The sequence below is a fragment of the Oratosquilla oratoria genome, chromosome 15 (assembly GCF_046742065.1).
Source record: "Oratosquilla oratoria isolate Oo_2021 chromosome 15, ASM4674206v1, whole genome shotgun sequence".
Lineage (NCBI taxonomy): Eukaryota > Metazoa > Arthropoda > Malacostraca > Stomatopoda > Squillidae > Oratosquilla > Oratosquilla oratoria.
In genome coordinates this window covers 66,042,452-66,059,107 of record NC_134791.1, presented here as the reverse complement: position 1 = coordinate 66,059,107, position 16,656 = coordinate 66,042,452, and the positions used below count along the sequence as shown (strand labels likewise).

The window sequence follows — 16,656 nt, the reverse complement described above, 5'->3', positions numbered from 1 at the left end:
CATTACGCGACATCTGTCTACACGAAAGCCACCAACGTGGGACGCTGCCTAAATGCAAGGGGAGAATGCCCAGACTCCTACAAGAGGTCTGTTGTTGGAGCATACGTGAGAAGAGCCTTTTCCCACTGCAATACGTGGAAGGCCGTCCATACCGAACTGGAGCGTGTAAGGCAGATGTTAACTAATAATGGTTTCTCTTGTGATCTCATTGAGGATGTCATAAGGAGGAATATGGAAGAATTCCACACACAAACCCAGACCACTGACGATAAAAAGAAACATATTACACTATATCATAAAATAGACTATGGAACGGCCTACAGACAGGAAGTAGACACTCTCCGAAGGATTATCAACGATGGAGTTGTACCAAAAGAACCCTACGAGAGAGTTCTGCTGAGAGTCTCCAGCCGTCCCAATCTGGTAGCCTCCTTAATAATGAAAAACAACACCACCCCTGTAGGACCCAAGGAATCGAAAACTGGCGTAGTCTACAAATTTAAATGCTCTGAAGAGGCATGCAAGCCCCTCGACATGAGTTTCGTCGGACATACGATGACCACTTTGAGAAGGCGACTTCTAGCACACCGAAATAACGGAGCTATTCACCAGCATTATATTGACACACATGACAAGAAGCCGCGCTTGGAAGACCTCATCAGGGACACCGAAATCATTCACACAGACTCTAATTACGGACGCTTAATAATTGACGAGACAGTTAGTATTACTTTACAGCAGCCTACATTAAACGTCCAGAAGTCATCGGATCATGTCCTCCCTTCCAATAGGAAAAACAGACCCGCACACCGTGACATTTGCCCACTGGAAGTTCCAAGACGACAAGACGTGACATTAGCTCCCCGTAGGTCTCGGCGAGAGGGTGCATCTAGACATTTGCTCACCGGGAGTGACAACCCGACAAGACGTGACATAAGCCCATCGTTGGACTAGGGCCCCCTTCCTGGCCCCGCCCACCCGCATATTCCCACCAATCATATTCCACCATTTTTATTTCTTCTCTGTTGTTTGTACGGCCCACGGGCCTTTATATTCTAATGTTTTTCACACTTGTAATCAGTTTTACCCTGAAGACGACCATGTGAAATGGTTGAAACAGCTGTCGGTATAAAATGGAAAACCACTCTGACGACTTTCGTACTTTCCTCCAGAGTTTAAACCATGAAGAGAAAATGATACTTAGAAAGTTAGAGAAATGTTCTCTAAAAATTATTTATGCCACTTGTGCTTTAGCATTTAACAGTAATTACATATATATATATATATATATATATGTATACATATGTATATATATATGTGTATGTATATATATATGTATATATATATGTGTATGTATATATATATGTATATATATATATGTATGTGTATATATATATATATATATATGTATGTGTATATATATATATATATATATATATATGTGTATATATATACGACTGACGGAGGCCTACTACTATATATATATGTATATATGTATATATATATATATATATATATATATATTTATGTATATACACTCACTATCCGAGTTACAACCTAGATCGGTTCCGACCAACCAGTCGTAAGTCGAAACAGTTGTAACTCGGACCGTATACATTCGAGATGTATACTCAAGGACATATGATGCAGAGCGTAAATCCAGCTCAAATCTTTCGTTTGTGGCCTCATTGTAGAACATTCTCAGTTTATGCAAAATATCCAATACTCTTTGATTGTTATACTAAATAATAAATTAATAGGATAGGGTAAAGAAAGAAAATATATAACACAGGATTCTTATTAGAGACCGAAAATACAAATTAACACAAAGATACAAAATATAAAAGATGGAAAATATGCATGTAAAAAATTAAAATCCACTTTTTGGTTGCACGTCATCTACACTTTCTTCGTGCGTACGGTCGAGGGAAAGATCAGGCAGTAGGTCTGGCGAGGCAGCATGGGAGATCCGTTGGTATCCGCTGGTCGAGGCATAATTAATAAAAAGAGGTTGAAGTAATAAAGACTTGATAACATTTAAAATAATTCCCTCAAATGTACATGAAAACAAGTACAAGATTTGCTTTCTATGCACTGGGCTCAATCGTCGCCTCCCATGCAAAAACGTTCGGTCTCTCTTCGTAAGAAAAGAACGATAATCATAGCATAACATTATTTCATCAAATAAATATTTTATGCATGGAATAGTACAGTGAGATATATTGTCTTATTGAATATAAGATATTATACTTCAGAACTCCAGGAATATCATAGACTTGGGTTAAAGCTATTTGTATCCATGTTCGGACACTACAGCTTTCGACTTTCGACCAATAGAGAACTCAAACCAGAGTGAAAAGTACGAATGCAGGACTACTGTAAACCAACTCTCTGTCTTGGCTTTCGGGGAAGCGTGTATCACCGATGTGGCAAAACTGCCCTTTCTGACCATTCCCACCTGCCCCGATTATTGGTGGGAACTGGGAATCGAAATACGGTATAATATCAATTCCAGTAAAATTATGGTATATGGTAGACATCGTATGGTAGATGGTAGACATACACTAAATTATGGTAGAAATACCATAATTATGGCAGACAGCGCAACCTTGGTGAGATGCTTTGCTATGCTGCCATAACTGTCGTACGGGATGCTGCTAGAGGTGCAATGTGCCCCGTAGTTTAGAGGCAACATACAACACATACAGAACACTGTGTTCTGTATGTGTTGTATGTTGCCGTTTGGGGTTGAGGTTGGGGTGTTAATGGGGAAGGTATAGGATCTGGGTTAGAGGGTGGGAAAGGAGAGATTGGGGACAAAGGAAGGGGAGTACTGATTGGGGATAAGGGCGAAGGGAGATTGGGAGTGGGTAAGGGTGCTGGCTGTGGTTGGGGAAGTGGGAGTGGGGTTACAGGAGGGCAGGTAGAACATGTCCAAGTGTTTGTGTGTTTGTGTCAGCAAGTGTTGTACTAGGGAGGTGGGCCCAGTTTTTGCACATATTGCACTGAACTGAGCCCTTTGTCTGTCTGCTCGAAGTAATGGGTTTAGAGCATGTTGGGCATGTGTATTTTGTGGTGGGCCCAGGATTGCTCTCTACATCTCCGGCTAAAAGTAGAAGAAGAGGGGTGATCACCGGAGAATCACCCCTTGGTGCAGAAAAAAATGTAACAGTGCATGTTGAGAAAAAGGATTGTGGTACTCCCCAAGGCAGTCGTAGCTCCTCTTGGGGATCGATGCCACCTACATAGAGCTGGTGGCCAGGGCAGGTTGCCGCCGTTTGGCCCCCAACTCTTGGGGTTGGGGGGTGGTCCCATGACGTAGACGCTGCGGCTCCAGGACCTGTCAGGGTTGTTGATACATGTGGTGTACATGTACCCCTCAAACATTCTAGCATCAGTGCAAAGTGTGTGCATTTGGACCTGATGCTGGTGGTCAGGAAGGTCCCCCTTCCAGGAGAGGGACTGCAATTAGGTTGGGTTTGGTCATGGTGTCGGGTCAGTCCCGTGTATGTATAGTACCTGCCCCAAGCATTTTTGCAGTCATGTGGTACCTTTCCTTCTTTGAATGAGCAATCTATTGTATATTTTGTTCATCTATACATTCTTTTAGTATCCAGTTTGCAATTCCGTCTGGTCCACATCATTTTCTGACATCAAAGTTTGTTATTTGGTCCCTTGTTTCTTTCTGTGTCACAATTATTTCTTTCATCCCAATTGTGTGTGTTTTCATTTGTGAATAAAGATTTGAAATGTTTGTTTATAATTTCAGCCATTTTTATATATTCCATATTCTCTTGTGTAGTTTCACTATTTCCTGTTTATCTTTTAATTTACCATTTATTGTTTGTTTATAATTTCATCCATTTCTATATATTCCATATTCCCTTGTGTAGTTTCACTATTTCCTGTTTATCTTTTAATTTACCATTTACATATCTGTAGAGTAATTTAGGTTGATCTTTACATTTGTCAGTTATGTCTTTTTCAGTTTCTTTTTTCTTTATATTTTTACATATTCATTTCTTACATATACCAAAGGCTTTTTTCCCCCCTTACATGGGGGATAATCAAAAAGAAAAAGTCATAGAAACTACTCCCACCCATTCTATCCCCTATATATTCCACAACCCTCCCTCCCTCTCATCTTGGCACCTCCTGGATAATGAGTCATCCCTGCATCCTGTCCACTGCCCTAGGTCAGAAGCAGTGTCACAAGACACAGCACATCCACAGCAAGGCCGCTTCATTAATTTGGCAACCCCTCCCTCTCCGTCCCCCCATGCAGAAAAGGAGAACACGGGGAGAAATCCCTTCGAGCTGTGTCAAATTATTTCTCATACATACTTCCTCACCCCCATCCCCCACCAACTCCCTCTCATGCATCACAGCATCATCCATACACAACCCTTCTCCATTCACCCCTATCTTCTGTCCTCTCCCGTCTTTCCTCAATAGACATTACTCTCTATTGTAAGAGGTGTGGAAGGCAGAGGTGGAAGGAGTGAATATCAGGGGGCATCCTAGGATGAGATGGATGCAAAGGGTAAAAGGGGCATTCTTTTCTTAGTTTGATATATATTTGCAACTTAACCTTATTTTATTTTATTTTTTTCCCATCTTTTCCAAGCGTTCATGCTTTTTGTGTTATCCTCGGCAATTTACATTTATTATTTCGAACTATGTGTTCTTGTCATTATTTGCACTTCATGTACATTGATTTATTGCCAAATAAAGTCTATCTATCTATCTATCTATCTGTCTCTTCTATCTTTTGCCTTACTACATTTTTTGTTGTACCAGCACATAACATACTCCTTTTCCTGTTTTTGTTTTGGTAGTAGAGTGTGTGTCAGGAATAGAAATGAAGAGAGTTGTTTGAGGTAAAGGTGGGACTTCGTCAGGGATGCGTGTTCAATTTATACATGGATGGGGTGGTGCAAGAGGTAAATGCAAGGGTAGTGGGTGAGGGATTGGAGATGGTTAAAGACAATGGAGAAAAATGGGAAATAAGCCAGTTGTTTTATGCTGACGACACTGCGCTTGTAGTAGGATCAGAGGAGGGATTGAGGAAGTTAGTGACAGAGTTTGGGAATGTGTGTGAAAGAAGGAAGTTGAAGATAAATGTGGGTAAACGTAAGGTGATGAGATGTACAAGGGGAGAAAGTGGCAGTAGACTGGAAGTGAGTATTAAGGGAGACTGGAGAAAGTGGATATTTTTAGATGCTTGGGAGCAAATGTGGCAGGAAAGGGAGGAGTGGAGGTGGAGGTAGAATGTAGATTGAGAGAAGTGAGTAAATGCCTTGGTAGATTAAAAAGTGTAATGAGAAATAGACATCTGGGAATGGATGCTATGAGGAGATTGTATGAAGGAGTGATTGTGCTGACAGTACTGTATGGGGCAGAAACATGGAACATAAGAGAGGAAGAGAGAAGGAGTTTGAATGTGTTTGAGATGAGGTGCCTGAGAAGTATGATAGGCTGGATAGAGTGAGAAATGAGGAGGTGAGGATGAGAACAGGGGTGGAAAGGGAGTTGGGAGATAGGGTTGATGAAAGATAATTGGGATGGTTTGGACACATGGAAAGAATGAGTGAAGAAAGACTAGTAAAAGAGGTGTGGAAGGCAGAAGTGGAAGGAGTGAACATGAGGGTGTCGAGCTAAGATGAGATGGATGGATGGGTAAAAGGGGCTTTGGGAAAGAGGGTGATGTCTGTTGAGGAAGGACGGGAGAGGACAGAAGACGGGTGAATGGAGAATGGTTGTATATGGGTGATGTTGTGATGCATGAGGTGGAATGAATGGGGGATCGGGGTGAGGGAGTGTGTGCGAGAAAAATTTGATGCAACCTGAAGGGATTTCTCCCCGTCTTCTCCTTTTCTGCATGAGGGGACATGGGAGGGGGGTCACTGTATTAATGAAGTGGCCTTACTGTGTCTTGTGGCACTGCTTCTGATCCAGGGCAGTGGGCAAGATGCAGGGATGACCCGTCATCAAGGAGGTGCCAAGATGAGAGGGAGGGAGAAGGGTGGAGGGGAGTGGAGTGTGATGGCGATGGAATGGGTGGAAGTGGTTTTTATGCCTTTATTTTTTTGCCACCTCCCTTATAAGGGGAAAAAAAGCCTTTGGTGTATGTATGTATTTATCCACTCCTTCATTATAGATTTCTTTTAATATTGTCCATTTCTCTTCCATCTGTGGTTCTTCTTTAAAGAAGTGTTCCCAACTTGCTTTTTGAAAGAATTTTTGAAGTTTCCCAAAATCTGTTTTGTTACATTAGTCTTTCTTTTCTGCATTTCTCATTTCTTCCCAAATCAGTTTCCTCTATTAATTCGAGCATAATTAGTATGTAATCACTCTTCCCAATTAGTGTCTTGTATTCCATTTTATCCACAATTTCAGGCTTTTATGTAAATATTAAGTCTAATCTCGACAGTTCTTCATTATTTCTACATCTGGTATTCGCTTTTACCCACTGAATCATTGTGTATTCAGTGGTTATGTCCAGTAGTATATTTCCCCAACAGTCCTCTCCACCTTTTACTGTCATCTCCTCCCAACATATTTCTTAAGAGTTAAAAGTCACCCATAATTACTATGTTTCCTCCTTTCAGTATTTCATTTAATGTATACCTTGTGTCTTCCAACATTTTGGAATGGTCAATCTCTTTCCAAGAATATATTTTCAGGGGCACATATATCCCTACAAATTTCCTACTTTTCATGTCACTGTTTTCAACTTTTATCATAATCAGTTCCACATTATTATTTCCTTCTATTATCTTTGTCACATTTAAGCCTTTCTGTTTTTCTTCTCTATTTTTAATCCAGTGTGTGTGTGTGTGTTTGTTTGTTTACCTAGTTGTATCTTATGGGAAATGGGAGCTTGTGGTGTCCCGTCTTTGTATCCTCCATATCCAGTTGGCTCTTAAATTCTTGTATTGTTTTTGCACACACTGTTTTTTCATCCAATCTTTTATATTCTTTTTTTGTATTGGGTGACCACAGTGTCGCTGCATACTCCAATTTAGGCCTTATTATTGTGACTAGTATTTTCTTTACCATTTCTTCATCCAAGTAAGTAAAAGCCACTTTTATTGCTCTTAGTATGTTGTAGGTTTCGCCGATAATCTTGTTTATATGTTTGTAAGGGTATTTACCTAGTTGTATTATATGGGAAGGGAGCTATGCTCGTAGTGACCCATCTTTGTATCTCTCAGCACCTAGTTTGTTGTCAAATTCTTGTGTAGTTTTTTCACATACTATTTTTTCATCCAATTTATTCCAGACATCTATCACTCTGTGTGGAAAACTATTCTTTTTCAGATCACTTCTATAACTATCCTTTTTTTAGGTTCTTTTGATGTCCTCTTGTTTTTCTTCTGTCCCACTTTAATCAATCTTCTCTATCAAGGACTTCTATACCTTTAATGATTCTGTAAATGGCCAGTAAATCTCCTCTTTCTCTTCTTTGTTCCAGGGTAGTTAGTTCCAGTTTGGACAGTCTTTGTTCATATGTCAATTTTTAAAGTGTTAGTGCCATCTTTGTCATTGCTCTTTGGATTTTTTCTAATTTCTTTATATTCTATTTCGTGTTGGGTGTCCATAGTGTTGCAGCATATTCCAATCTTGGTCTTATCAGTGTGACTAATATTTTATTTAACATTTCCTCAACCATGTAGTTAAAGGCCACCTTTATTGTTTATATGCTTGTCTGGTGACATGACTTTGCTAATAATTACTCCTAGGTCCTCTTCCGAGCTAACATTTTTTACTTCTTTTGTACCAACCTTATATTGCCCTGATATTCTATTCTTAATTTTTCCAAACTCCATTATACTGCATTTCTTGATGTTTAAGTTCACTTCCCACTTTTGGCCCCATTTCCAGACATTGTCCAGAACTCTCTGAAGTGATTCACAGTCTTTCTCTGTGAGGACATGGAAAAAAACTCAAAAAGGATAGTTATAGAAGAGATCTGAAAAAAAAATAGTTTTCCACACGGAATGGTGGATGATATTATAGTGTACAAAAACAATACACAAATTTAAGAGCAAACTATACACTGCAAGATACAAAGGCTGGACACCACAAGTGTAGCTCCCCTTTCCTTAAGATACAACTAGGTGTGTGTGTGTGTGTGTGTGTATACATATATATATATATATATATATATATACGTATATACATACATATATATATATATACATACATACATACATATACCAAGGCTTTTTCCCCCTTACAAGGGAGGTAGCCAAAAAGGAAAAGGCATAAAATCATTCCCACCCATTCCATCCCTGAATACACTCCACACCCCTCCACCCTCCCTCTCATCTTAGTGCCTCCTTGATGACGGGTCATCCCTGCACCTTGTCCATTGCCCTGGGTCAGAAGCAGTGTCGCAGGACACAGCACATCCACAGCAAGGCCGGTTCATTAAATTGGCGACCCCCCTCTCCGTCCCCCCCTGCATAAAAGGAGAAGATGGGGAGAAATCCCTTCGGGCTGCGTCAAATTTTGCTCACACATACTACCTCACCCCCCATCCCCCCACCCACTCCACCTCATGCATCACAACATCATCCATATACAACCATTCTCCATTCACCCCTGTCTTCTGTCCTCTCCCGTCCTTCCTCAACAGACATTCCCCTCTTTCCCAAAGCCCCCTTCACCCCATCCATCCACCTCATCCTAGGACGTCCCCTCATGTTCACTCCCTCCACATCTGCCTTCCATACCTCTTTTACTAGTCTTTCTTCACTCATTCTTTCCATGTGTCCAAACCATCCTAATACTCTTTCATCAACCTTATCTCCCAACTCCCTTTCCACCCCTGTTCTTCTCCTCACCTCCTCATTTCTCACTCCATCTAGCCTAGTAACCCCCATCATACTTCTCAGACACCTCATCTCAAACACATTCAAACTCCTTCTCTCTTCCTCTCTTATGTTCCATGTTTCTGCCCCATACAGTGCTGTTGGCACAATCACTCCTTCATACAGTCTCCTCTTAGCATCCATTCCCAAATGTCTATTCCTCGTTACACTAAAATCCACCAAAGCATTTACTCGCTTCTCTCAATCTACATTCTACCTCCACCTTCACTCCACCTTTTCCTGCCACATTTTCACCCAAGTATCTAAAACTATCCACTTTCTCCAGTTGCTCTCCCTTAATGCTCACTTCCAGTCTACTGCCACTTTCACCCCTTGTACATCTCATCACCTTACTTTTACCCACATTTATCTTTAGCTTTCTTCTATCACATAGTCTCCCAAACTCTGTCACCAACTTCCTCAATCCCTCCGATCCTGCCACAAGCGCAGTGTCGTCCACAAACAACAGCTGGCTCACCTCCCACTTTTCTCCATTTTCTTTAACCATCTCCAATCCCTGACCCACTACCCTTGCATTTACCTCTCGCACTACCCCATCCATGTATAATTTGAACAGCCAGGGCGACATAACACATCCTTGATGAAGTCCCACCTTTACCTCAAACCACTCACTCTCTCCATTTCCAATCCTGACACAAGCACTACTACTCTCATAAAAACTCTTGAGAGCTCCTAGAAGCTTTCCTCCTATCCCATATATCTGCATAACCTCCCACAGTGCCTTTCTGTCTACCCTATCATAAGCCTTTTCCAGATCCATAAAAGCCCCAAAAACATCCTTCCCCTTTCCTATAGCTTTCTCACATATTTGTCTTACCACAAAGATCTGATCTGCACAACCTCTACCCGTCCTAAATCCACACTGTTCCTCACCAATTACTCCCTCTGTTCCTCTCCTAATCCTCTCAATCAAGATCCTCCCATAAGCCTTCCCAACTACACTTAAGGAGGTTAACTATCTTTTCGGTGATTTGCTCGATCGGATTACGCACTTCCGGTCCTCCCGACCTTATTTTTTTATGTAAGGCAATGGAAATTTAACACAATGTGCAGGGGAATAGGATACATCTGTGACAGAAATTTCATTGAAATCCATTTGGAAATTTTTACACTACAGACGATTTACTTTTAATTTTGAGTTATTTTTGAAATAATGTTATTTTTCCAAAAGTATGAGGAGAATAATAATTTCCTTTGGTGTACAGTTAGTAGACATCCAGATGTACCTAAATTAGTATACTCGTAATTATAAGTGAAACAGAAAGAAAGTCAGCCTTACAGCAAATTATGAAAAAAAAAAACATAAAATCACAACTTTAAATTTTTTTCAAAGATATATTTCAAGTAGGTTAAGAATGAATTTACTAATATTGTGAGATATAAGTATCACGATCATTTTCCAATAAGAATGATCAAAATTGCTTATTTACACACGAAGTTATAGTTACTTTTGTGCGAAAAAACTAGTTTTGAGAAAATAGCATTTTTATATTCATATATTCACTACTCCATAAAAGTGCCTCCAAAGAGTATCAAATGCACATATCTACTTACATAATCCTTTGACCATTTCTGGAAAGTAAGCAGCAGATGTTCATTACATTTCTTTTGTACCCATGCCAGCTGAGAATCGTGACAATCCTAACCTTCCGTATCCTTCACATAATGAATGGTACACATGCATTACAATCCCTTTGCTAAGATGAGTATTGTTGCACTTCTCAGGTTCAGAATGGAGCAAAATACTTCGGCAACTATCACATCTGACATATTTAGTTATGGAGTAGTGAATTTATAAACAAGAAATGTATAAAACAGGATAGCACGTGGAGAAATTACGCACGCATACGCTGAACCCTTTTTTGATCGCACTGAGTGTGGTGACTGCTGCCTAACCTATCGTACAACAATATCAGAGTATAAAATTCTCAAAAACAACAACAAAAAACGACAAAATACAAGGAAAACAAACCATAGCAAAGAAAGGGGCGTGGCTGATGGGAATCTCTGGCCCTTTAAACCCGCCATTACCTGATAAGGGTGGCGTTATACGTCTGGAAACCAGTCCCGCCGTGTTCAGGGACACCACACCAGTCCACACACGAAGTTTGACAAAATCGAGTATTTTTCACCGAAATGAGAGTTAACCCCCTTAACAAGCTAATCCCTCTGAAACTACTACATTCACACTTGTCCCCTTTTCCCTTGTAAAGTGGAACTATACAGGCACTCTACCCTCTCTCCAGCAAACATTAAATAACCTCACCAGCCAGTCCACCATCACTGTACCTCCTTTTTTTAGACATTCTGCATGCCATCCATCCAGACCAGGTGCCTTACCTGCTTTCATCATCTTAACAACTGACTTCACTTCATCCTTCCTTATTTTCTCCTCCATTTTCCTCACTCATCACGGTCATTTTCTGAGCATTTCCTACTGCAACTGTCTTTCCCTCCCTATCCTCCTTCACATTTAGCAACTCCCTAAAATATTCTGCCTATCTTCCCCTTACTGCCTTCTCTTCCATTATCATCTCTTCATCTGCACCTTTTACCTTTTCTTCTCTACTTGATTCGCCTCCTCTTCCTCTCTTAATTTCTTTCCAAAACATCTTTTTATTACTTTCAAAATTTTCTGTCATACTCTTACTCCACTTCACATCTGCTCTCCTCTTTGCCTCCTTTACCTTTTGCTTTACTTCTCTTTTCTTTGTACCTCTCATATGACTCCCTCGTCCTATTTTGTAACCAATCTGTGAAAGCTCGCTTCTTCTCTTCTACAACCTTCTTTGTTTCCTCATCCCACCAATCACTACCATTCCTTCTATTTCCTCCTGTCCTTCATGTTCCACACACCATCCTTGCACACTTTGTGACTCCCTCCTTGAACCATCCCCATTCCTCCACACCTAGCTCTACTCTATCCTTCACTCCCTCCCACTCCTCCTTCAGCTTCTTCTTGTACTTCTCCTTTTCCTTTTCATTTAAAGAGTTCACTCTAAGCACCTCCCTACCTTTTGTCCCCTTCCTCTTTCTCCATCTCTCCACTCTCAATTTATCTTCCACCAAAAAATGATCTGATATTCCCCCACCCTCTCCCCTTAGCACATGTACATCCTCAACTCTTCCTATCATAATCCTATTTACCACTACATAATCCATCAATGCTCTATCTACCACCCTTCCATCCACCACCCTCTCCCATGTGTACTTATGCTTGACTTTCTTCCGAAACACTGTATTTGCTATCATCAACTCTCTTTCTAGACACATTTCCACCATCAACTCTCCACTACGATTCTTTCCTGGAACTCCACATTTTCCAACCACTCCATCAATTGGACCATTTCCTACCCTAGCATTAAGATCTCCCAGTACTATTACATTGACATTTCTCCCTAAATCCTCTATGCACTCATTTAAATCTATCCAAAAGGCCTCCCTTTCTTCTACACTCTTCTCACTGCCAGGTCCATATGCACTTACAAAGATCCACATCTCCTTTCCCAGTTTCACCTTCATCCACATTATCCTTGAGGAAACCTTCCACTCCACTACCCGTTTACCTATCTCTTCACTTACTAGAATAGCCACCCCTTCCCTCCCTTGCCCTCTCTTCACTCCTGATAACCTCCCACTTACACTCCCAAACTTACACACACCCTTCCCTTTCAACTTAGTTTCACTCAAAGCCAACACATCCATCTTTCTTCTCACAAACATATTACCTATCTCTTCCCTTTTACTCTCATCTGTACCACATCCACGCACATTAAAAGACCCAAACCTTAGGGTGCTGGTCGGAAAACTCCCAGACCCTCTTATGCCTTTACTTTTTCTTTTAGGAATGTACCCTGTGGGGCTACAAGGAGAAGGATGCCTTGTCCCACTCCCCATCCCTTTCTTCTTGTCTCTTACTATCCAAGTGGAAATACTTGGTGGCAGTATTCTTTTCCCCCACCACAGGGAATTCCCCCACAGCAGAAAATTAATACTCAGAGAATTGGTACAGGACAGCAGTAAGGGGTTGGGGGATAGCATAACGGAGGGACAGTCGTAGTATAAAAGTGTCATAATTTCTCTATGAAGTGTTTTCCTCTATCATAGACAAAATGATGTGTGGCTCTGGTCCATAGGGGCGCCCCATATCGACCCTAAAGTATCAACTGCATGCTACTTTGCCACAATAACAAGCATTTATTTTTGTTTTTCCAGATTGGCACTTCCCTGTATGATGAAGATGGTGCCAAGATTGTCCAAAACTTGATGACCAAGGCACAAGAGAAGAATGTCCAAATTCACTTCCCAGTTGACTTCATCACAGCAGATAAATTTGATGAAAATGCAACGGTAGGTACTTTAAAAGTATATAGATGCATCAGCATTTGTTACTGGGTTATGGTTATGGTGAGAGATTTTTAACCTGTACTACATTGTGTCCATAGGCAAGACTGAATATTCAGTCAACTTCTTAAAACAACCAATAGTTTCAGCACTCGTTATTTAGATACTAAGTCTATTCCATTCATTGACCACTATTTGTAAACCAGTTCTTGCTTATTTCCTTCGTAAATATTAAATTGTCCAATTTAAATCCATTACTGTGGGTCCTGCCCTGTTGTATTAATATGTCAACCTCTTGTCTGCATCACCCTTGGTAAAGCCCATGATCCACTTGAACACTTCTATTAGATCACCCCACACTCTGCATCATTCTAGTGAGTGTAAATTATTGTGCCTAAACCTGTTTTCATAAAGTAAATTTCTGAGCCCATGTATCATTTTGGTCATTCTCCTCTGTACTGATTCTAGTGAATTTATATCCATTCGACAGGATGGAGACTAAAACTTTACCACATAATCAAGGATTGGTCTAACTAATGCCAGATAGTTTGATAACTACCTCTGTACTTTTATTTGTAATCATACTAGCAATGAAGCCAAATACTCTCTTAGCTCTATTCCTGGCACTAATGGATTTAAGGTCAGGACTCCCTAACACTCCCAAGTCTCTCTTGCACTCAGTGTTCTCTAAAAAGGTGTTATCTAAGCTGTAACTGCTTTCTGGGTTATTCAAACCTACATTTAACACACTGCATTTTGAGATATTGAAGTCCATTTGTCATTTCACTGACCGTTGTGAACAATTTGTCAAGACATTCTTGCAGTATCCGGGTGTCTTCTCCTGACCTGATTTGGCATCCTATTTTAGTGTTGTCCACAAATTTATATAAATAACAACCCGTTAACCAGATTGTTTATACACGTGATGAACAATAAGGGATCCAGTACCAAGCTCCAGGGAACTCCGCTGGTAACACTCCCCTATTTAGATTTTACACTGTTTATGGTGACCCAATATTTTCTGTCACTGATCTATGCTATAATTAATTCAGACACTTTTCTTTCCATGCCATGGGCTTTGATGTTATTTGGTAATCTCTAGTGGGGCACCTTGTCAAACACTTTGCTAAAGTCAGGGTAAATAACATTTAACTATGATTGTAATCTGATGCCTTATAGACATTAGTGTAAAAAGATAGAAGATTAGTTACATGTGACATACCCTTGGTGAATGCAGGCTGTGAGTCACAAATCAAATTATCTCCCCATGTGATCTCTGATTCTATAAGCTATTGTTGATTCATGGATTTTACCTATAACAGATGTCAAACTGATTGGCCTGTAGTCATGCATAGATTTCTCACCCAGTTTGAAAACAGGAACAATGTTTGCCTGCCCCCAAGCACTAGGCATGAATCCAGTGTCTACCAACTTGTTAAATATTTCTGTTGGTTGCAGATTTCAAATTTACACTCTTTGAGCTCTAAGAAAAATTTGTCTGGACTTATGGATTTTGTAGGTTTAGTCTATCAGATCACAGAGAGGGAGGGAAGAGGGTGGAGGGGACTGGAGTATGTTAGGGATGGAATGGGTGGGAGTGGTTTTTATGCCTTTGTTTTTTGGCTACCTCCCTTATAAAGGGGAAAAGAGCCTTGGGTATGTATATGTAAGTCTATCAATCTGACTACTTCCCTACTAATATTGATTTTAGTCAGTCTACTTCCTTCATCCCCACTGAAGATTGGGTGGCAGTCAGGTACCATATCTAACCTCTCCTTAGTAAATACTGTGAGAAAATGTTTATTCAATGCCTCCCTCATTTCATCCTCTGAATCTGTCAAGAAAACTTTGGGACTATTCATTCAGTTCATTGCCCCTAGTATCTTGTGAAGACATGCCTCCAGGAAACTGGCAACAGCATGTGGTCAAGACCATAAGTCACTTGGAGAATAGATATTGTGTTGTTGTCTGGGGATTGTTAGAATGGGGCATAGTAGTATGAGGTGTTTTGTGTCCTTTGTGTGTTGGTTACATCAGGGGCAGTTTGAATCTGTGGTGTTCTCTCTTGATAATGTTTTAATGCTGGATGGTTTCCTCAACGCAGGTTTGCTAATATGGTTCTTCCCACTTTTGAGTCCATTTCCAGATTTTGTCCAGGTCTGATTGTAATGAATTACTTTCTTCAATATTCTTGCATCATCTGCGAAGAAATTCATATAACATTCAACTCCTTCATCCATGTCATTTATGTATATAGCAAACATGATTGGAGCCCACACCAACCCTTATGGAACTCCACTTATCATTTCTTCCCATTTCGAGTATTTGTCTCTACTACCTTCATTTTTCTCACAGTCAGGAAGTCTTCCATCCATTGTAATAATTTGCCTGTGATGCCACCTATTGATTCTAATTTTCTTATTAATTTCTTGTGTGGTACTTTGTCAAATGCCTTATGTAGGTATAGATAGGTACATTTGTTGTACATGATCTTCCTTGTCTAGATCCAAATTGAAAAGGGGAAAAAGCCTTGGTATATGTATGTATGTATAGATTTTTCTTCCAGGTGTTAAACCCATCTACTTTTGATCACTTTTTCACATATTTTAGCTACTGTGCTTGTTAGGGAGACCGGTCTGTAGTTAGTTAGATTTTCCTTGTTTCCTCCTATATATATTGGTACAATGTTTGCATTTTTCCAGTCTTGTGATACCTTTCCTTCTTTGAGCGAGCATTTGATTAGAGTGTGTATTCTATCTGTTAATTCTTCTACGCATTCTTTCAGTATCCAATTTGCAATTCCATCCGGACCATGGGATTTTCTGACATCAAGGTTTTTTATTTGGCTGCTGATTTCCTTTGTTACAGATGTATGTTTGCCATTTAGTCTTTTTTTTTTTTTTCTCCCCATTTTTTCTATGCTTTGTCTCTTTTATCCTTAGCTTCACTACATTTTTCGTTGTACCAGTTCTTTGTGTATATTCTTTCTTGCTTTTGTTGTGGTACATATTTGATCACACCCTCATTATAAATTTCTTTTAGTATACAAGTCCACTGGCTGCGCCGGGGGGCTTGGCCTGTGGCGCTGTGCCTTCGGTGCGGGCGCTGCGCGCCCTGGGCTACGCCCCTTTTTAGGAAAATAAAATATCAAAATCATATTGCTTTTTATTTCTTGTCAACATCTAGCTGTTCTCGCAAGTCATCTATATAGGCAATTTGTGCTGGTGTTAAATTTCCGTTCAAAACACCCTTTTTATATTTTTTTAATTTTTTTTTTTTTTTTTTTTTTTTTTTTTTTTTTTTTCCCTTAAAAGTAATAACTTTTTTTTTACTTGCTTGTCTTGTTTCAAAACTTTGCGAATTGTTAAAGCTTTTGCTTTGGCCTCTCTCCGTTCCTTTCTAGCCTCCTTCT

The 16,656-nt window shown here is 40.1% G+C and overlaps 1 protein-coding gene across 1 annotated transcript in view; it reads left to right on the top strand.

Annotated features, from left to right (window-relative positions):
- Pgk (phosphoglycerate kinase) overlaps positions 1-16,656 on the top strand; it is a 150,288-nt gene that overhangs the window by 92,735 nt on the left and 40,897 nt on the right. Inside the window, exon 6 of the mRNA XM_076198973.1 lies at positions 13,116-13,250. Coding sequence (XP_076055088.1) covers positions 13,116-13,250 — 135 coding nt within the window. The remainder of the gene's footprint in view (positions 1-13,115; positions 13,251-16,656) is intronic.